Source organism: Panthera pardus, unplaced genomic scaffold (assembly GCF_024362965.1).
Source record: "Panthera pardus isolate Hobbes unplaced genomic scaffold, ASM2436296v1 HiC_scaffold_11, whole genome shotgun sequence".
NCBI lineage: Eukaryota > Metazoa > Chordata > Mammalia > Carnivora > Felidae > Panthera > Panthera pardus.
The window spans coordinates 138,480-153,293 of NW_026526666.1; the positions used below are offsets into that span (position 1 = coordinate 138,480).

The following is a 14,814-nucleotide window of genomic DNA, read 5'->3' on the forward strand; positions in this document are numbered from 1 at the left end:
AGAGCCCTGTTGAATAGCTCACCCAGGAGTCTTTCAAAGTCCCTCTGGGAACTCTTTAAAACATCACAGTTCGCTTTCTTAAAAAATTTACATGTTTTTCACTTAGCCCAATTTTTAAAAATTAGACAAAAGAACATATTAAATATCAAATACTCTGTCAAAACAAAATTACCTAATTAGAAAATGTTGAAAATGTGTAACTATTTAACATTCATTAAAAGTGTGTAGTTAGAGTCAAAAGAAAAGTGGTTGTACCACTTAACTGTTTTGGATATCCCTATAAATATAAGATTTTGGATATAAGATGTTTTGCACAAAATGTGAAGTCTACATTTTTAATTATTTATTATAGAAAAAAATGTAAATGTACAATATTAAAATGAAACCTTACTGAATCCACACCAAAAAAACATTAACAATATTAACATTTTTGATGTACAGACATGTTTAGAAAATGCAAAGATGTCAAATGCAGACCTTTATGATAAAAATAATGATCAAATTGGTAGATTTTTTTCAAGGTAGGAATTTCAAAATCAATTTTTGCAGACTGGACACTGTAGTATGCAATAATATATAAGTTGAACAGTTACCAAGGGGAATCCAAGTACTGACTGGGGAATTGAGGAGACCAAATATTAAGTAGTATTCTTGTCAAAGAAAATTTGTTTCAGTCAAAACTTTTTTTTTTAATTGTTGTTTGGTGAGTGTCCACCTTTGTATAGAACAAAAATAAAAATAGAAGAAAAGAGATTCTTAGATATTACACAATCAACCAAATGTTGACATTTTGCTTTTTTTCTTAGGTAAAAATGAGATTTTTCCACACAGAATTCTCTCACACAAACATAACTGAACATCTAAAATCAAGGATATTTAAAACTTATCAGCCAAATATGGAAGTGCAACCAATGGTATATCAAAATTCATAAGACACTGCTTTATACAATAAATAGCATGCTTTTTCACTTCAAAAAGAGAAGGCATCTAATCTTTTTTTTTTTTTTTAAAGTACAGATTTCATGGCAGTACAATAGGTAGATACTTGGTAAGTTCCTCAGAAAGTATATTTTTATTTCCCCACAAAGTGGATTTTTCCTTTAGCTATAGTAATTTTTTAACATAGTACTCATTCTTGCTCTGTTTAAAAAGAAAAAATTAACATTTATTTATTATTGAGACACAGAGACAGAGCATGAGCATGGGAGGGGCAGAGAGAGGTGAAGACACATAATCTGAAGCAGGCTCCAGGCTCCAAGCTCCAAGCTGCCAGCACAGAGCCCGACACGGGACTCAAACTCACGAACCATGAGATCATGACCTGAGCCAAAGTCAGAAGCTTGACTGAGCCACCCAGGCACCCCCACTCTTGCTCTTGAACAAAATAAGTCTCTTTCCCCAAAATGATTTTCTTAAATGGAGGCATTTTAATTGCCTCTAACATGCAATCTTTCTGGAGAGTCTGAAAAAAAACTTCATAGTCTTTGACAATTTTAAAATTCCAACTCTAAAGATTTATCTTAGGAAAATTACTAAGAATAATCACCAATTAGAATGTTTATTTTATTATTGTTTACGGCAAAACATGGAAGCAACATTAAGTCCCCCGAATCAGGGAACTCGTTACACAAATCATGATGCATTCATATAATGGACTATAATAGTGTTGATCAATATTTATTAGCACAGAAGAATATTGACAATTGTACTATTAATTAAAAGATCAGGTTATAAAGTATTCTGAAATTATCCCATTTTGTGACTTTCTTTAGAAAATTTGGAAATAGATCCTGAAATTATTAGCAGGAGTTATTTTTAGGCAGTAAGATTTTTGATTGGTCTTAATCATCTTCCTTATGCTTATCTACATTAATACATCTTTATATGGGTATGAATCATTTTTTTAGAGAGAAAAATTACACATTCAAAATTATAATTATATACAATTATGCTCTATCTATATACCTATATAGTGAGATATATGCTAGCAGAGGCAAAATCAGGTCACAGCAGTCAGGAGGATTGCTAAGGTTTCAAAATTGGCATCTTGTGTTTTGGGAATCATAGACAAGCTGACACTCTGCCCTGAGACTAAGCAATAGAATTCATTGGGCTGGGTACTTAGTTAAAAACATATTTTCAGTTTCCCCCAGGAAAATGGGAATCAGCTAAAAATTATCACCTGGAACTTACACTGATATGCAACTACATTGAGCCTCAAGCCTCAAGGCCCCCAGGCACCTCTACTTTATTTCAAGTCTGCCCTACCCTGGGGCAACAGACTCTAGGCATGGGCCCAGACTGTCTTCTAAGGTACAGTCCTTTGGGACCTGGGGTTTCGAACTTGGCTTATGAGTTGTTTCATATGATCATCTCACACCTGGAAGTCCAGCCAAGTTGAAGTCCATGTCATTGGCAAGTACCCCACTTGTATGTGAAAGGACCATTTCCACCTGGAAAGTTCTTCCCCTCGTTCCACACCCAGCACCAAAGTCTGCTTGTCTTTAAAAGCCCTGTTGAAAACAACTACCCCAGAGGCCTGTTCTCCCTCAAGCAGCATGCTCTGCTTCAGATTTCTCTTTCCAAGACCCAGGAAACCACTTTTGATCTGCACCATCAGAATGAGTCTCTCCCTTCTGTCCTTGACTTTTTGTACTCTTTTCCTCCTTTGAGTTCATACAAAGTGAGAAAAAAAGAAGTATGTCAATCACCTTAAAATTATATTTATTATTATACATATTTCAATCTACAACGTACATTGCTTCTCGCACTAGATTGTAAGCTTTTCTAGAACAGGAACAAATCTCCTATTACATTGAGGAACACAGAGCACAGTATAGAGTAGGTGCTCAACATATGCTTACCACACTGAAGCTGTCAGTGCGAGGATTATGCAACAACATGGGTTGACAGCTATGAGGATACAGAGACAGAAATCTCAAACCATGTGTCTTTGAATCACCAGCATCTTGAAACAGTCAGCATCTTGGGAGGAAAGAAGAAGGTGCAGCCTCCACCTCAGCCCTTACAAGGGACCTCAGGGGTTCATAGCAGCCATAGCTTCAACTCCAAGTTGTTGCTGAGATGAAGGAGTGGGTGGAAGACAGGAGCAGGAGTGCAGCTTATAGGGGCCAGGAAGTGTTTCCCAGTCCAAATGAGAAAGGGGGACCCTGAGCTTCCCAGCGGAATAAAAGCAGAAACCTGGGTAGGGAGAGAGAAACTGTACCTGTGTCCCTCTCCTTCGGGCCAGTCAACTTAGCACTCCTCCTCTTTGATGTGGTAGACTGTGGCACCACTGAGGCAGCAGGGTTTCTTGCAGCGAGCCCTCTGAGAGTGTCCCAGACTCTGATCTCCTGGCTTCTGGGAACTGGAATCACTGACCTGGACTCCTGGACGGGGGTCATAGAAAGGAGCAGAGTAGGCAGGTAGGGAGGGGTTTGGGCACTGGGGAGGGGTACATTTGGGAGCAATAGGGGGCTCCCAAGATTGCTGCTTCTGCTGTGACATCAGTGGGCTAGAGAGCAGAAGCTGGAAGGAAAAAGAGCATGGATTAGGTCAGGGCCTTGATTCTTTTCTCCATGGGCTGGGACTGTCAAAATGAAGCTGGCATTTACAACCTTCTAAAATCCATCCCAGGAAGGACAAAAATGGGTCTGAGAGGGTAAATTGGGGGAGTGAGCCATGGTGGGAACCCTCAGGGGACCCACTCACCAACAACCAAGCTAATAACTTATTCTTCTTAAACAAAATGCAGCTGAGTTGAGCAGACCATCCACCTTCCCAGGCCAGTGTCCATCATGTTCAAGTGTGAAGGAGAAACAAATCTCTACTCTTTCTTCACTCAGTCTTACTTTGCTCTGAGTGTCCTAAGCCTACTTGTATCTTCTTTGCCTCTTCATCCCTCTGTCTTCTGTAATTTTCTCCCATGTTAAATAATTTGAGGTCTTTTGCAGGGACCACTTCCCTTCCCTAAAGTTCTCTTACCTGGTGAGAGGAGAAATCAGGCCTGCTTTTGCAGCACCTGGGTGAGGGACATCCAAGTGTCTCCCCACCCAGAAGTAGTATCACCCTAGAGGAGGATGCGTGGACAAATCATCCAAGAAGGAGTCTGGAGGCCTTTTATACATCCTCCAGTGAAGACTTCAGGCTACATGTTATTGGAAGACAGCTGTGGGTGGACTATTTATGTGAATGTTTCACAATTCCCAGGACTGGATTCCTCAGTGGCACGCAGCAGGATGTGGGTCAAAGGAATCCCATGTGAGTGAACAACCAGAGGCTATAGCCTTCAGAGTGGCCTGAGTGGGCTGGGTACATTGGCCAAGTCTAGATGACATCTCTGGGGACCTGAGAGGGACATGATGACTGTGGAGATGTCTCTAGGATTGATAAGGAAGGACTAGGTTAAATGCCACCCAAGTGTGAGGAAGACACTTCTGGTCTACCCCTACTCTCTATCCATGCTTTCTTCCACTCAGCTCAAGGCCACCACCTCCATGAAGACTTTCCTGGTCCTCCAGACCACATCTGAGTCCTCCCTCCTCTGAATGTCAGAGATACCTCTCATAGACTTTTTAGCTGCTCATAATCAAGGTGACCTACATATTTGTCCTATCATCTTTGTTACACAGTTACTTGATGACAAGATCTTGCCTTTATCATTCTAAATTCCTAGGGCCTGATTCTGTCCTTGACATAAATGTTCATTAATACTTGTGGGATGGAATAATCTATGTGCCATTAAAATAGACTTTGCATGTGGGGAGAACAAAAAATAGGAGAAAAACATAACAAAACCCACTTGTTTTTTGTTTTGTGGGCCAAATCTCAACTTCTTGTATCCCCACCTAAGACTTCTGGGAACACCCTTTCATAAATAGTACAGAGAAATCGGTGGGTGGATCTCACCTTAAAGATCAAGCTGAATAGTGTGGAGAACAAAACATTCATAAACCCTGCTACCTCTTAATGCAAAGTGGAGTTGCTTATGTAATTATAGAGAGACCCCAAGGAAAAGCTTTTTACAGAGTGAAAAGTTTTCACTTATCTTCTATGAAAATTGACATCAGCACATGGTGGCTGTGCTTATGGTAGGAACATTCTCATTGAAATACAGTCTTTCACTTCTGGAGGCTTCTGTCTCAGAATAGCTGCAGACATGCCTGGCTAAGTGAAAAGATCCTGTTGAAATTTCTGGTGGTAGGGACAGTGTCTTGCCTTCCTCTGTGTTCTCAGTGCCTGACACAGTAGGGACTCAGGAAACAGGTAAGTGGAAAAGTTAAGCTATTACAAAGTATTTTCTGATTATAGGGGCTGTCCTCAAAGACTTCAAGTCATACATTGTACAAAGGTGAGCAAGGTCAGTGTGTGGGATGACAGGTAAGAACTTAACAAGACTGGAGAGTGGGACAACGCCAGAGGAACAGCTGCTGGAGTAAATCTGCAGGACAAGACTACCAGGGCTCACCTGCTTCATCTTAGAAGGCTCCCAGGGGGAGGCAGGCTTTGGCATGTAGTTTGGCTGAAAAGAAGAGTCTATATAAGTGAAACAGAAGGTGAGATGGTAAGAAGCCTTTCTCAGCCTATTAGAACAGGACCCTGGGTAGACAGCACCTGAGTTATGGGGCCTCAGAGGTCAGAACCCTTCTTCCCTAACTTCCTTCTCCCTCCTATCTCTCCTTTTCCCCCTTTCCCTCTTCTCCTCCCTGTCAGGCCTCAGAAGTAGTCCTAACTGTTCCTCAGAAAGGAGTGATGGACAGTAAGCACTGGGAGGGCAGAGTAACTCTTGTCTTACTATACAGCGGTTCCTTTTCCCCACCCAGACTCATACCACATAAGCCCACACTCTGATACCTCATGCACCACAAATGCATTTCCTTGAGGTTAACTAACAACCACCCAACCCACACCACCCCTACCCAAGGGCTGAGGACTCTTTCTGGAGGCTCTTTCCCCCTTCCTCTCCAGTTCCCCCAGACCACTCCTCATAATGCTGGCCCCCTGAAGTCTCAGAGTCCAGTCATTTTCAGTACAGTGAATTCCATCACGATGTTGGGGATTGACCCCACGAGGATTGGCACATTTAGTGGAGGAGGCAGCATCTGGCTTTGTCCACTCCCTGAAGTGAGCCTTTTTGAAGTCCTTGAGCTGTCCCTCACCCTACTAGACTTCCAAGTCCAGCCAATTCCAGATCAGGACCCCAGACATGTGTCTCCCTCCAGTGCCACTCCATTTCTCCCTGGCTGAGGTGTCCATGGCATGATTCTATGATTTGGTATTTGCTAAGCACCTACTCTGTCCTGGATACAAAAAGCAGTAAGAGCCCTGCTTCATGCTTCGGAGCTTTCACTCTAGAGATAGTGCAAACACATTACACATTAGTAGATAACACAAGATGATAAGTGAAAGATGGGCAGAGAGGCAGGTGAATTCTGGTTATGGGTTGAAAATGGTACTAGTCCACCTGCATGTACCACATCAGAATGATAGTATTTTGAATGATGTTGTTCCTACTATTATTAGCATCCCATCCTGGGCTGGGGACAGGAGCCCATCCCTGATAATTATCCACCCCTTCTCATTCCTAGTCCCAATTTGTTGTGACCCTATTGCTCTGAGCAATAGATGTCTCTTCCTTCCTTCCTTCCTTCCTTCCTTCCTTCCTTCCTTCCTTCTTTCCTTCCTTCCTTCCTTCCTTCCTTCCTTCCTTCCTTCCTTCCCTTCTTTACTTCTGTCTTTTTCTTTTTTGTCCTGGTTCTTCTTCTGAGAGTATTCTCCCCCTCTTCTCTTTGTCTTTGGAAAACCTTTCAAGAACCAATCTAAATCCTCACATCTTCTGTAATGGGTTCCCTGGTAATGCCTGACCAAGAAAATCTTCCAGAGGCTTTATTGCTTGCTGCACATGTAATTTATTATTGTGCACATTTTAATGTGAGATTGTAAACATTTCAAGCATGAGGCTATGTCTCATATATATCCTATTTCTTTTCAGTGAATGCAATGGTTCATTATGCATATTAGTTATTAGGTATTGAAAAATCCTTGTCATCAACATTTGTAAAAACAGTTTACAGAATGCTTTCCATATATTATGTCCTGAGTCAATTAATTTCACATGACTATGAACTCAGGCCATGACAAAATCAGAGACTTAAAGTGAGGTGGATTGCCTACATCACACTGTGGACACTTCATCTACATTTCCTGAATACTATGATATTTTTATTTAGATTGTACCAAAAAATTCAATTTGGAGTCAGTGTTCAGGTACTTCTTATTTCAGAACTCATACTTGCCTTTTTTTCCTAGGAATAGATACTAAGAGATCTTCTGTCCCTAGAGTTTTCCTCCTGGTACAACTATAGCCAAACAACCATAATCCTGACTTGTACCCATGGCTACAAGTAACATCATGAGGACAAACCACTGGGTCTAAATTCTTGGTTTCTATTTCAGTAGAGGAAATTGTCACTAGCAAAGGATAGGCTTAGTGTAACCTATTCATCATCAAAAGGCTCAGTCCCTTATGTTCTCTTTTTCTCCCATCTAAAGGAGAGAAGTAGAGGAAAATTTTCTGGTATTTAAAGAACAGAAATAAAACTGTGCTCAAAGTTTAAGTTATCCATACTCTTCATAAAATAATTTTTTAAAAATGTAAAATAAAATATAAAATAAATCTATACATACATAAAATCTTAAGATGTATAGTTTTCTTAAGTCTCAAAGAAAATCTAAACCAAATTGAACCAAAGATTTTACAGGATAACTTCTGGAACGACAGTATGAAGAACTCCGTCTCCCCAACAAAATAGCTATAACTGTTGACAATTACTTTAAAAAAAAAAAACTTTTAAAGTTTCTATAAATTGTCCTATGGCAAATTAAGAAAAAATTTATTCAAGAAAATCTACTAAATGTCAGTAACAACTAAAAGCCAACATTTCTCATAACATCTCTAGCTCTATGTTGCAGAGGCTAAATCCCAAGATGGGGCAGCCAAGACACAGGGCTCCCTTCTTCTACCCAGCTCCCACTGAAGAGGCAGGCAGTGATCCTACCTCAGTTGCAAAAGACCTAGAATCCTGGAACCCTTATCACCTTTGCCTCACCTCACTTTTAGGATAGAAAAATCCATGGTGAAGAGGCAATTTAAGAAGATTAGAGGTTGCCATCCCAGTACAATGCCCTGCTCATACAACAAGGATGTCTCTCCAAGAGAAGCAGACAAAACTGTCCCCAAACTCAGCTCCAGAGCAGTGGCTCAGAGATTTTGACCAGCGGAAGGGGTAAACCAAAAGATCAAAAACTTTGAGGTTCTTGCCAAAGGAGCTTCCTTTATTCAGAACAGAGTTTGGGAGAAGTTCAAACCTAAAACCACTCTGAAAAATAAGGGAGATTTTATTAAGAAAAGCTGCTTATCCATAGCAGCAATACGTTGAATCACAGCAGGACAGCTAGTGTACCAGAGAGAATCAAGGAAAGCAAAGCCCTTCTGGGTTCAGAACAAACCTCAAAGATCCCCTCAAAAACTACCTGCAAAGGGCATTGGACCTAATTGGATCTGACCAATTAAGAGATTTGAGAGTTCAGAAATAAACCCATCAATGCCTGGTCAATTGATTTTTGACAATGTGTCAAGACATTTCACTGAGGAAGCAATAGTCTTTTCAACAAATTGTGCTGGGAAAGAATGTAAAAGAATGAAGTTGTTCCCTACCTACAATATTTAAAAAAATAACTCAGAATGGATCCAAACCTAACTGATGGGCTTAAAAATATAAAACTCTTCATGTATGAAAAAATCTTCATGACCCTGTAGGGAAACATAACCTCTGTTTTCATGACAATCTAATCTAAGGTAGATATTTATAGCATCTGACATTAGGAGGTATCCAGTATAAGCGAGGAGAGACAACCCCTGACCATTTCGAACTGGAATATTACATTCCTCAGAAATATAAAATCCTCTTGTCTGAGAATTCCTACTTAGAAAACATGGTGGTTATGTGTCACTTTGGCCAGCAATCAACTCCATACATGTTAGTATGCTAGTTGACTTTTTGGAAGAGATCCCCCAACCCGTGTAGTGTTTGAGCTTTCTTGTTAATGACATCAAAGGAATATACATCCCTCTTCTAGCTTTCTGAAATAGCCAAGGAGCAGATACAAGCTGAAGATCAGCCATATGGATGAATCCTCATGAGACTTTGAATCTTGAATGATTAACTAAAGACACAGGGACATCTAGAGGTCATATTAATCACAGCAGTTGTGATGGGTTCTTACTATCTGCTCCACCAGACATTTGTGGTTTTTCATGAATTAAAATATAAATTTGAGGTATTGGCCACTTATCCAGTTTATAATAAGACTATCAAGACTATATCAAGATTATCAAAAAATGAAATCTTGCCATCTGCAAAAACATGGATGATCTAGAAGGTATTATGCTAAGTGAAATAAGTCAGACAGAGGAAGACAAATACCATATAGTTTCACTAATAAGTATAATCTAAAAAACAAAACAGGGGCGCCTGGGTGACTCAGTCCGTTAATAGTCCAACTTCAGCTCAGGTCACGATCTCACGTGAGTTCGAGCCCCGTGTAGGGCTCTGGGCTGATGGCTCAGAACCTGGAGTCTGCTTCCGATTCTGTGTCTCCCTCTCTCTCTGCCCCTCCCCCGTTCATGCTCTGTCTCTCTCTGTCTCAAAAATAAATAAAACGTTAAAAAAAACAAAACAAACAAAAACAGAAACAGATTCATAAATACAGAGAACAAACTGGTGGTTGTCACAAGGGAAGGGAGTAGAAAACAGGCAAAATAGGTGAAGGGGATTAAGAAAGTACAAACTTTTAGTTATAAAATAAATAAGACAGGGATGAAAAGTACAGCATAGGGAGTATAGTCAATAATATTGTGATAACATTGTATGGTGATGGTGGTAAGCACACTTTTCTTGGTAAGCATTATGTAATGTATAGAATTGTCAGATCACTATGTTGTACATCTGAAACTAATATAGTATGTCAACTATATTTCAATAATAAAAAAGACTATCAAGGAAAAATAAACTCAAAATAAAATTAATTAAATGTCGTGTGAAGTTTTTAATTAAAAACATTATGATAAAAAAATCAAGACTATTTTACAAAACATAGATATGAAATATTTGACTCTAAAAAACTCAGGGAGAGAAAAGAAAGAAGTGACTGATTTTCTTAAATTCCCTGATTCCTTTAGTAGGCATTTTTAATTTTTACAATCTTTGCCGCGTGCTATATGGATGTTTCTAGTTAGAATTAACCAAGATTCATGGGCTATTTGTAAAAAGTTCATGTACACTTTTCTAAACAATTTTTTTGGCTGAAGGAGAAAGAAATTCAAAGGTGAGTTGGGGCAATGTCATACAGGGGGAAGGAGGAGGAGACCAATGGAGGGATGGAATATGCATGTGTCCCTGCCTTGTCCCAAGGACTAAGCTGCACCCTGAAGAAAGCCCAAGTCCAAGCTCAGGGACAGCTTCATAGGAGTTGTCTGGGAAATGGTGTCAGAGTATGAGGCAGAGCTTTTCATAAAACAGACATGGTGAACTTCTCTGAAAGCAAAGATATAGAGGACAGCTGTATCAACAAAATTGCCTAAAGTCAGTGTCCTTTAAGTGGAGATGGTAAAATGGGCATTCACAAAGTGTGACAAGAGTCCATGCTCCACACCACTCAGAATTCTGAAAATGTCCCACCTAAGAGCCAAGTCAGAGTGATAGAGCTCTTTGCTGAGCAAGAAAAAAGAGTCCCCTTTTGGAGGAACTTTACAGATAGTTTTTGAACAGATATATATTATCATCATACATCATGTATTATATATGATATACAAATAATATATAATTATCTCACAGAATTATATATATAATAAATATTTGATATGTAAATATACAATAAATACATATAAATATATAATAAGTATATATATGTGTGTGTATGTTTTTGTGTGTGTGTATATATATATATATATATATACATATATACATGCATATATGTATATATATATAGTAACCTAATTGCTGGAAACAAATAAGAAATTTTCTATGATTAAGAATTCAGGACACTGTCCTCTTAATTCTTCCCCAGGGAGGAGTCTGCCAGATGTCTCCCTGATTTCGGGGATAGGAAGTAGGACCCAAGTCTTACCCAGGAAATGGCAAGGAAATGAAACCAGCTGTGTCACCTAAGCAAGTTCCTCTACAAGTGTGAGTCAAATAATGTACATTAGTGCAGTTTCCTGTGACCAAATGTCCATCACAGTGGAAAGAACAACTGGTCCTGAGCCATTTCATCCTTTGTTTAAGAGAAGATTCTGGAATCAGGTGTGACCTTGCTGCCATAGGAGAGGCATCATTCACATCACAGATAAAGGAAAGGAGGAGTCAGAGACTGGAATCTGCTAAGTAATTGCATCTAATATCAGAAGAAAATTGCACCCCATGTAGACTGTGCCCCTTCCCCCAGTGTCCAAGCAGCAATCAGAAATGCATTTAGAAGACTAGAAGAAACAACAAACATCAGGAAGGAAATGGAGAGGCTCCCTTCTCCTGCTGTGATCACCCAGCCCACAGGACTGACAAATGTGCCATTAAACCAAGTTTGGCATTGTGACTATTTCTTACACTGAATAGTTTAATTTCTAAACTGAGACTGGGTTTGCGCTTCAAAATAAATTATTTCATTTACTTGGAAAGAGATTTAAAGTCACTAGGCCTTCCTAGGTCTTTAGGAATTAGAAGATCATCCCATTGAATAAAATTTTAAAGATAGTAGCATAATATTAAAAATTTCTATTTTTATTACATCCCATAAGCTATGTTTGCTCAATCTGATGGTTATAGTCAGATTGTTTAACATCCACCTGCTTGAGGAAGTGCTTAGGTGACCAGATAAGGCTTTACAAAAGGATGATATTTGAGGTGGGCCTTCAAGGGGGAATAGAATTTAATGAGGATGTAAAATGTTCTGGATACTGAGCTACAGATGGTAAACTCTACTGCTTCCCAGGTAAAAGACATCAAGATGTACAAGTCTGAGTTATCTCTAGATAAGAGTCAATTGTTGAGTGTGGGAAAAGCATGAGTTTTCTTGGAGCACCATGAAGGGCAAACCTTGGAAATTAAGTTGGAAACACTTTCTGTTGGGTCTTAAATGCAGGACTTAAGAAGCATGTGCATTATTCTGTAGAGACCCCTGCTTCTCAGAAATGAAGTGGCAAGCTCACAAATGTGGCACAAAGGGTATGTTTGGGGGAAAAAAGGTGTAGAGGATTTAATGGAGCCAGAAGAGGAAGAAAGGTTTGCTGGGAGGTGAGTACAAGAGCAATTTTTACTCCCAAATGTTCTGGACCTAAACGTATTACAGAAGTGGTGGGTAGGAAACATGTATTTTCAAAATATGTCTATTTTTTTTCTTTTTTAATTTTATTAATTTGATTTTTTCTTCTTCTTTTTGTGTATGTGTGTGTGTGTGTGTGTGTGTGTGTGTGTGTGTGTGGTGGGAGAGGAAGGATCTTTGGTGGGGTAGGTCAAGAGCACCAGAATGAGTACATGGAGGGAGGACAACATGGAGTTGGGGCCCTGAAAGTGACCAGAAGCTCAAGCATTTATGTTTACAGAAAGGTAACCTAACTGCTGGGAAACAAAGGGAATAAGAAATTTTCTATGATTAAGAATTCAGGACACTGTCCTCTTAATTCTTCCCCAAAGACTTGTAATCAGAGACTTGGTTACAGCAATCTGCTTCAGAGCCCAGACAACATGGTACAAAACAGAGTGGGAAGCCTTTGTCTTTCATGCTACACCTCCATTTACCCCAGTTTAGGCCAGATTGCCCTCTGGCCCCTGAGGTTCCAAGGCCACTACCAACAGAGGACAGGGTGGAGGAGAACAATGATAATCCAGGAAAGAAATGGTCCTTTCAGAACAACATGCTGAGCAGATTCCTGATTTTATTGTTTTACATCAGCCAGAGAGCACTGTGGAATAAGGTACAACATGAGTTACTTTGACATGGGGATGAAATCCAAGGCCAAAAGATGGGGGAGTAGGAGACAGTTGATTTCTAAACCCCACAGAAGTCATCTTGTCTTTGCAAGTTCAGAGTCTTCTCTGGGACCTCTCAGACTCTGAGTTAGGCCTAGGAGGAGAAAGATGACGTTCTCAGCAGTTCGTTGCTTCCAAGTCTGCTCTTCTTGGCTCAGGCAGGGTCCATGTCAGCAGCAGCCTCCAGATGACTGACCGCTGCTCCCTCCACAGCAGCTGGAGCCCCCCGAGGGCTGGCTGCAGCATCCAGAGCCCCCTGAGGGCTGGCTGCAGCAGTCAGAGCTCTGGTGCCTGTGGCGGTGGGACCTGCGTCGCCTGTGGTGGCTCAGACAGCAGCCACCACCCCCAGAGCTACAGCAGCCACCACCCCCAGAGCTACAACAGCCCCTGCCCCCAGAGTTGGAGCCACAGCAGCCCCCAGAACTGACATTGCAGCAGGAAGAGACTGGGGGACACTTGGGGGGGCACTTGGGGGCAGGACACTTGGGGGGACACTTGGGAGGAGGCTGGCACTGTTGCTGGTTTTGCTGGCAGGACATCTCGGCAGGAGGGGTCAGGAGCTGAGGAAGAGTCACACAGTCAGACCCAGGACACAGAGCCCCCCACCCCACCCCTTCCTGTTCTCAGTATCATTCCTAGAGCCTTTATTTTTAACATTTTAAATGGAGTTGTTGATAATTCAACACTGGAATTTTCATTATTTCTAGTGGTTAGGCAAATGCTCTCACACTACCTCCCTTGAGTCATAATTTCTGTTTGAGGTAGGCAGGGATTATTCTGTATTTCACAAAAAAAGGAAACAGAGGCAAAAACCAGTAAGAAGAAAATCTACTATGATTAATTATCTGATAAGTGAAGGTGGTAATTTCTCCCATCTTGTCAACCAGAAGTCTCAAATTGTCCAGTCTGGAAACCAGATCAGAATGTAAATATTGTCTTGAAGAAAGCAATTAAGGATCATAACTTTATCGAAGGTTTTGTTCTGTAAGGAATTGGACATGCTGATAGAAATGATCTGGGAGGCTGACTGGTCTCACTGGCTCACTTTCTTACTGAGATAGCTAAAGAATGGTATGTTTGTGGAGGTGGGAGATTCAAACTTGGACACCCCAGCTCCAGTCTGATGTTCTGGCATTTCCAGCACACCCAAGGCCTCTCACTATATCTTGGCACAGTGAGTCTCAGCTTGGTGTGTCTGACTTCTTAAACAGACCCCAATTTCATCTCAGATCCATAGGTATGTAGGTTTTAGAACTGCCCCAAATATCCTCTGATTAGCCCTTTCTCTGTCAGTTGAGAACTACTATTCCCAGCTGAACTTTGCAAAGAGTCACAATTTAAGATTTTACTCTCAAAAGTGACATCCTCTTGTGAAAGCAATTCTAGTGGAGCCTGATGGCCAGCACTTTCATTCTCTCTGACCTGACAGCCCTCCCAGCTAGAGCTCAGTTTGGTATAACACAAAGACACTGCCATCCACTCTTCTATCCAGCACTCAGTAGACACAATTCCCCATGCATGTCCTCCTTCAGTCTTCCTGAGGCTTCTCTCCCTGTTTCCACATGGCCTCCAATCCCCAAGGCCTTTTCTCACCTGCCCCTGCAGCTCTGGTCTAAGTTCCCTCCCAGGGGACACTTACCGTGTGCAAGCAGCACTAGTCTGTCAGCACCTCAGGAGAGGAGTATACGAAGGTGCTCTGAGGCCAAGGCCCTTTTATCCTGGCTTTGAG

At 40.8% G+C, this 14,814-nt stretch overlaps 1 protein-coding gene and 1 long non-coding RNA gene across 4 annotated transcripts; both read right to left on the reverse strand.

The window, feature by feature from the left end:
- Positions 1–1,542: 1,542 nt before the first annotated feature.
- On the reverse strand, positions 1,543–4,141 carry LCE6A (late cornified envelope 6A). 3 transcript variants are annotated; one of them, XR_002077239.2, is made up of 3 exons: positions 3,985–4,141; positions 2,865–3,528; positions 1,543–2,666 (listed from the first exon to the last, which is right to left on the reverse strand). XR_002077239.2 is itself a non-coding variant. In XM_019439589.2 (3 exons), the coding sequence occupies exon 2, from the start codon at positions 3,505–3,507 to the stop codon at positions 3,256–3,258; it is 252 nt and encodes an 83-aa protein (XP_019295134.1). In that variant the 5' UTR covers positions 3,508–3,528; positions 3,985–4,141; the 3' UTR covers positions 1,543–2,666; positions 3,227–3,255. The 3 variants fall into 3 exon arrangements, 1 of the variants encoding a protein (XP_019295134.1); XR_002077241.2 differs by lacking the exon at positions 3,985–4,141 and adding an exon at positions 3,712–3,978; XM_019439589.2 differs by having other exon boundaries at positions 3,227–3,528.
- An 8,833-nt stretch (positions 4,142–12,974) lies between these two features.
- On the reverse strand, positions 12,975–14,814 carry LOC109261060 (uncharacterized). The gene is made up of 2 exons (XR_002077242.2): positions 14,725–14,814; positions 12,975–13,645 (listed from the first exon to the last, which is right to left on the reverse strand). It is a non-coding gene; the product is annotated as an uncharacterized LOC109261060 (long non-coding RNA).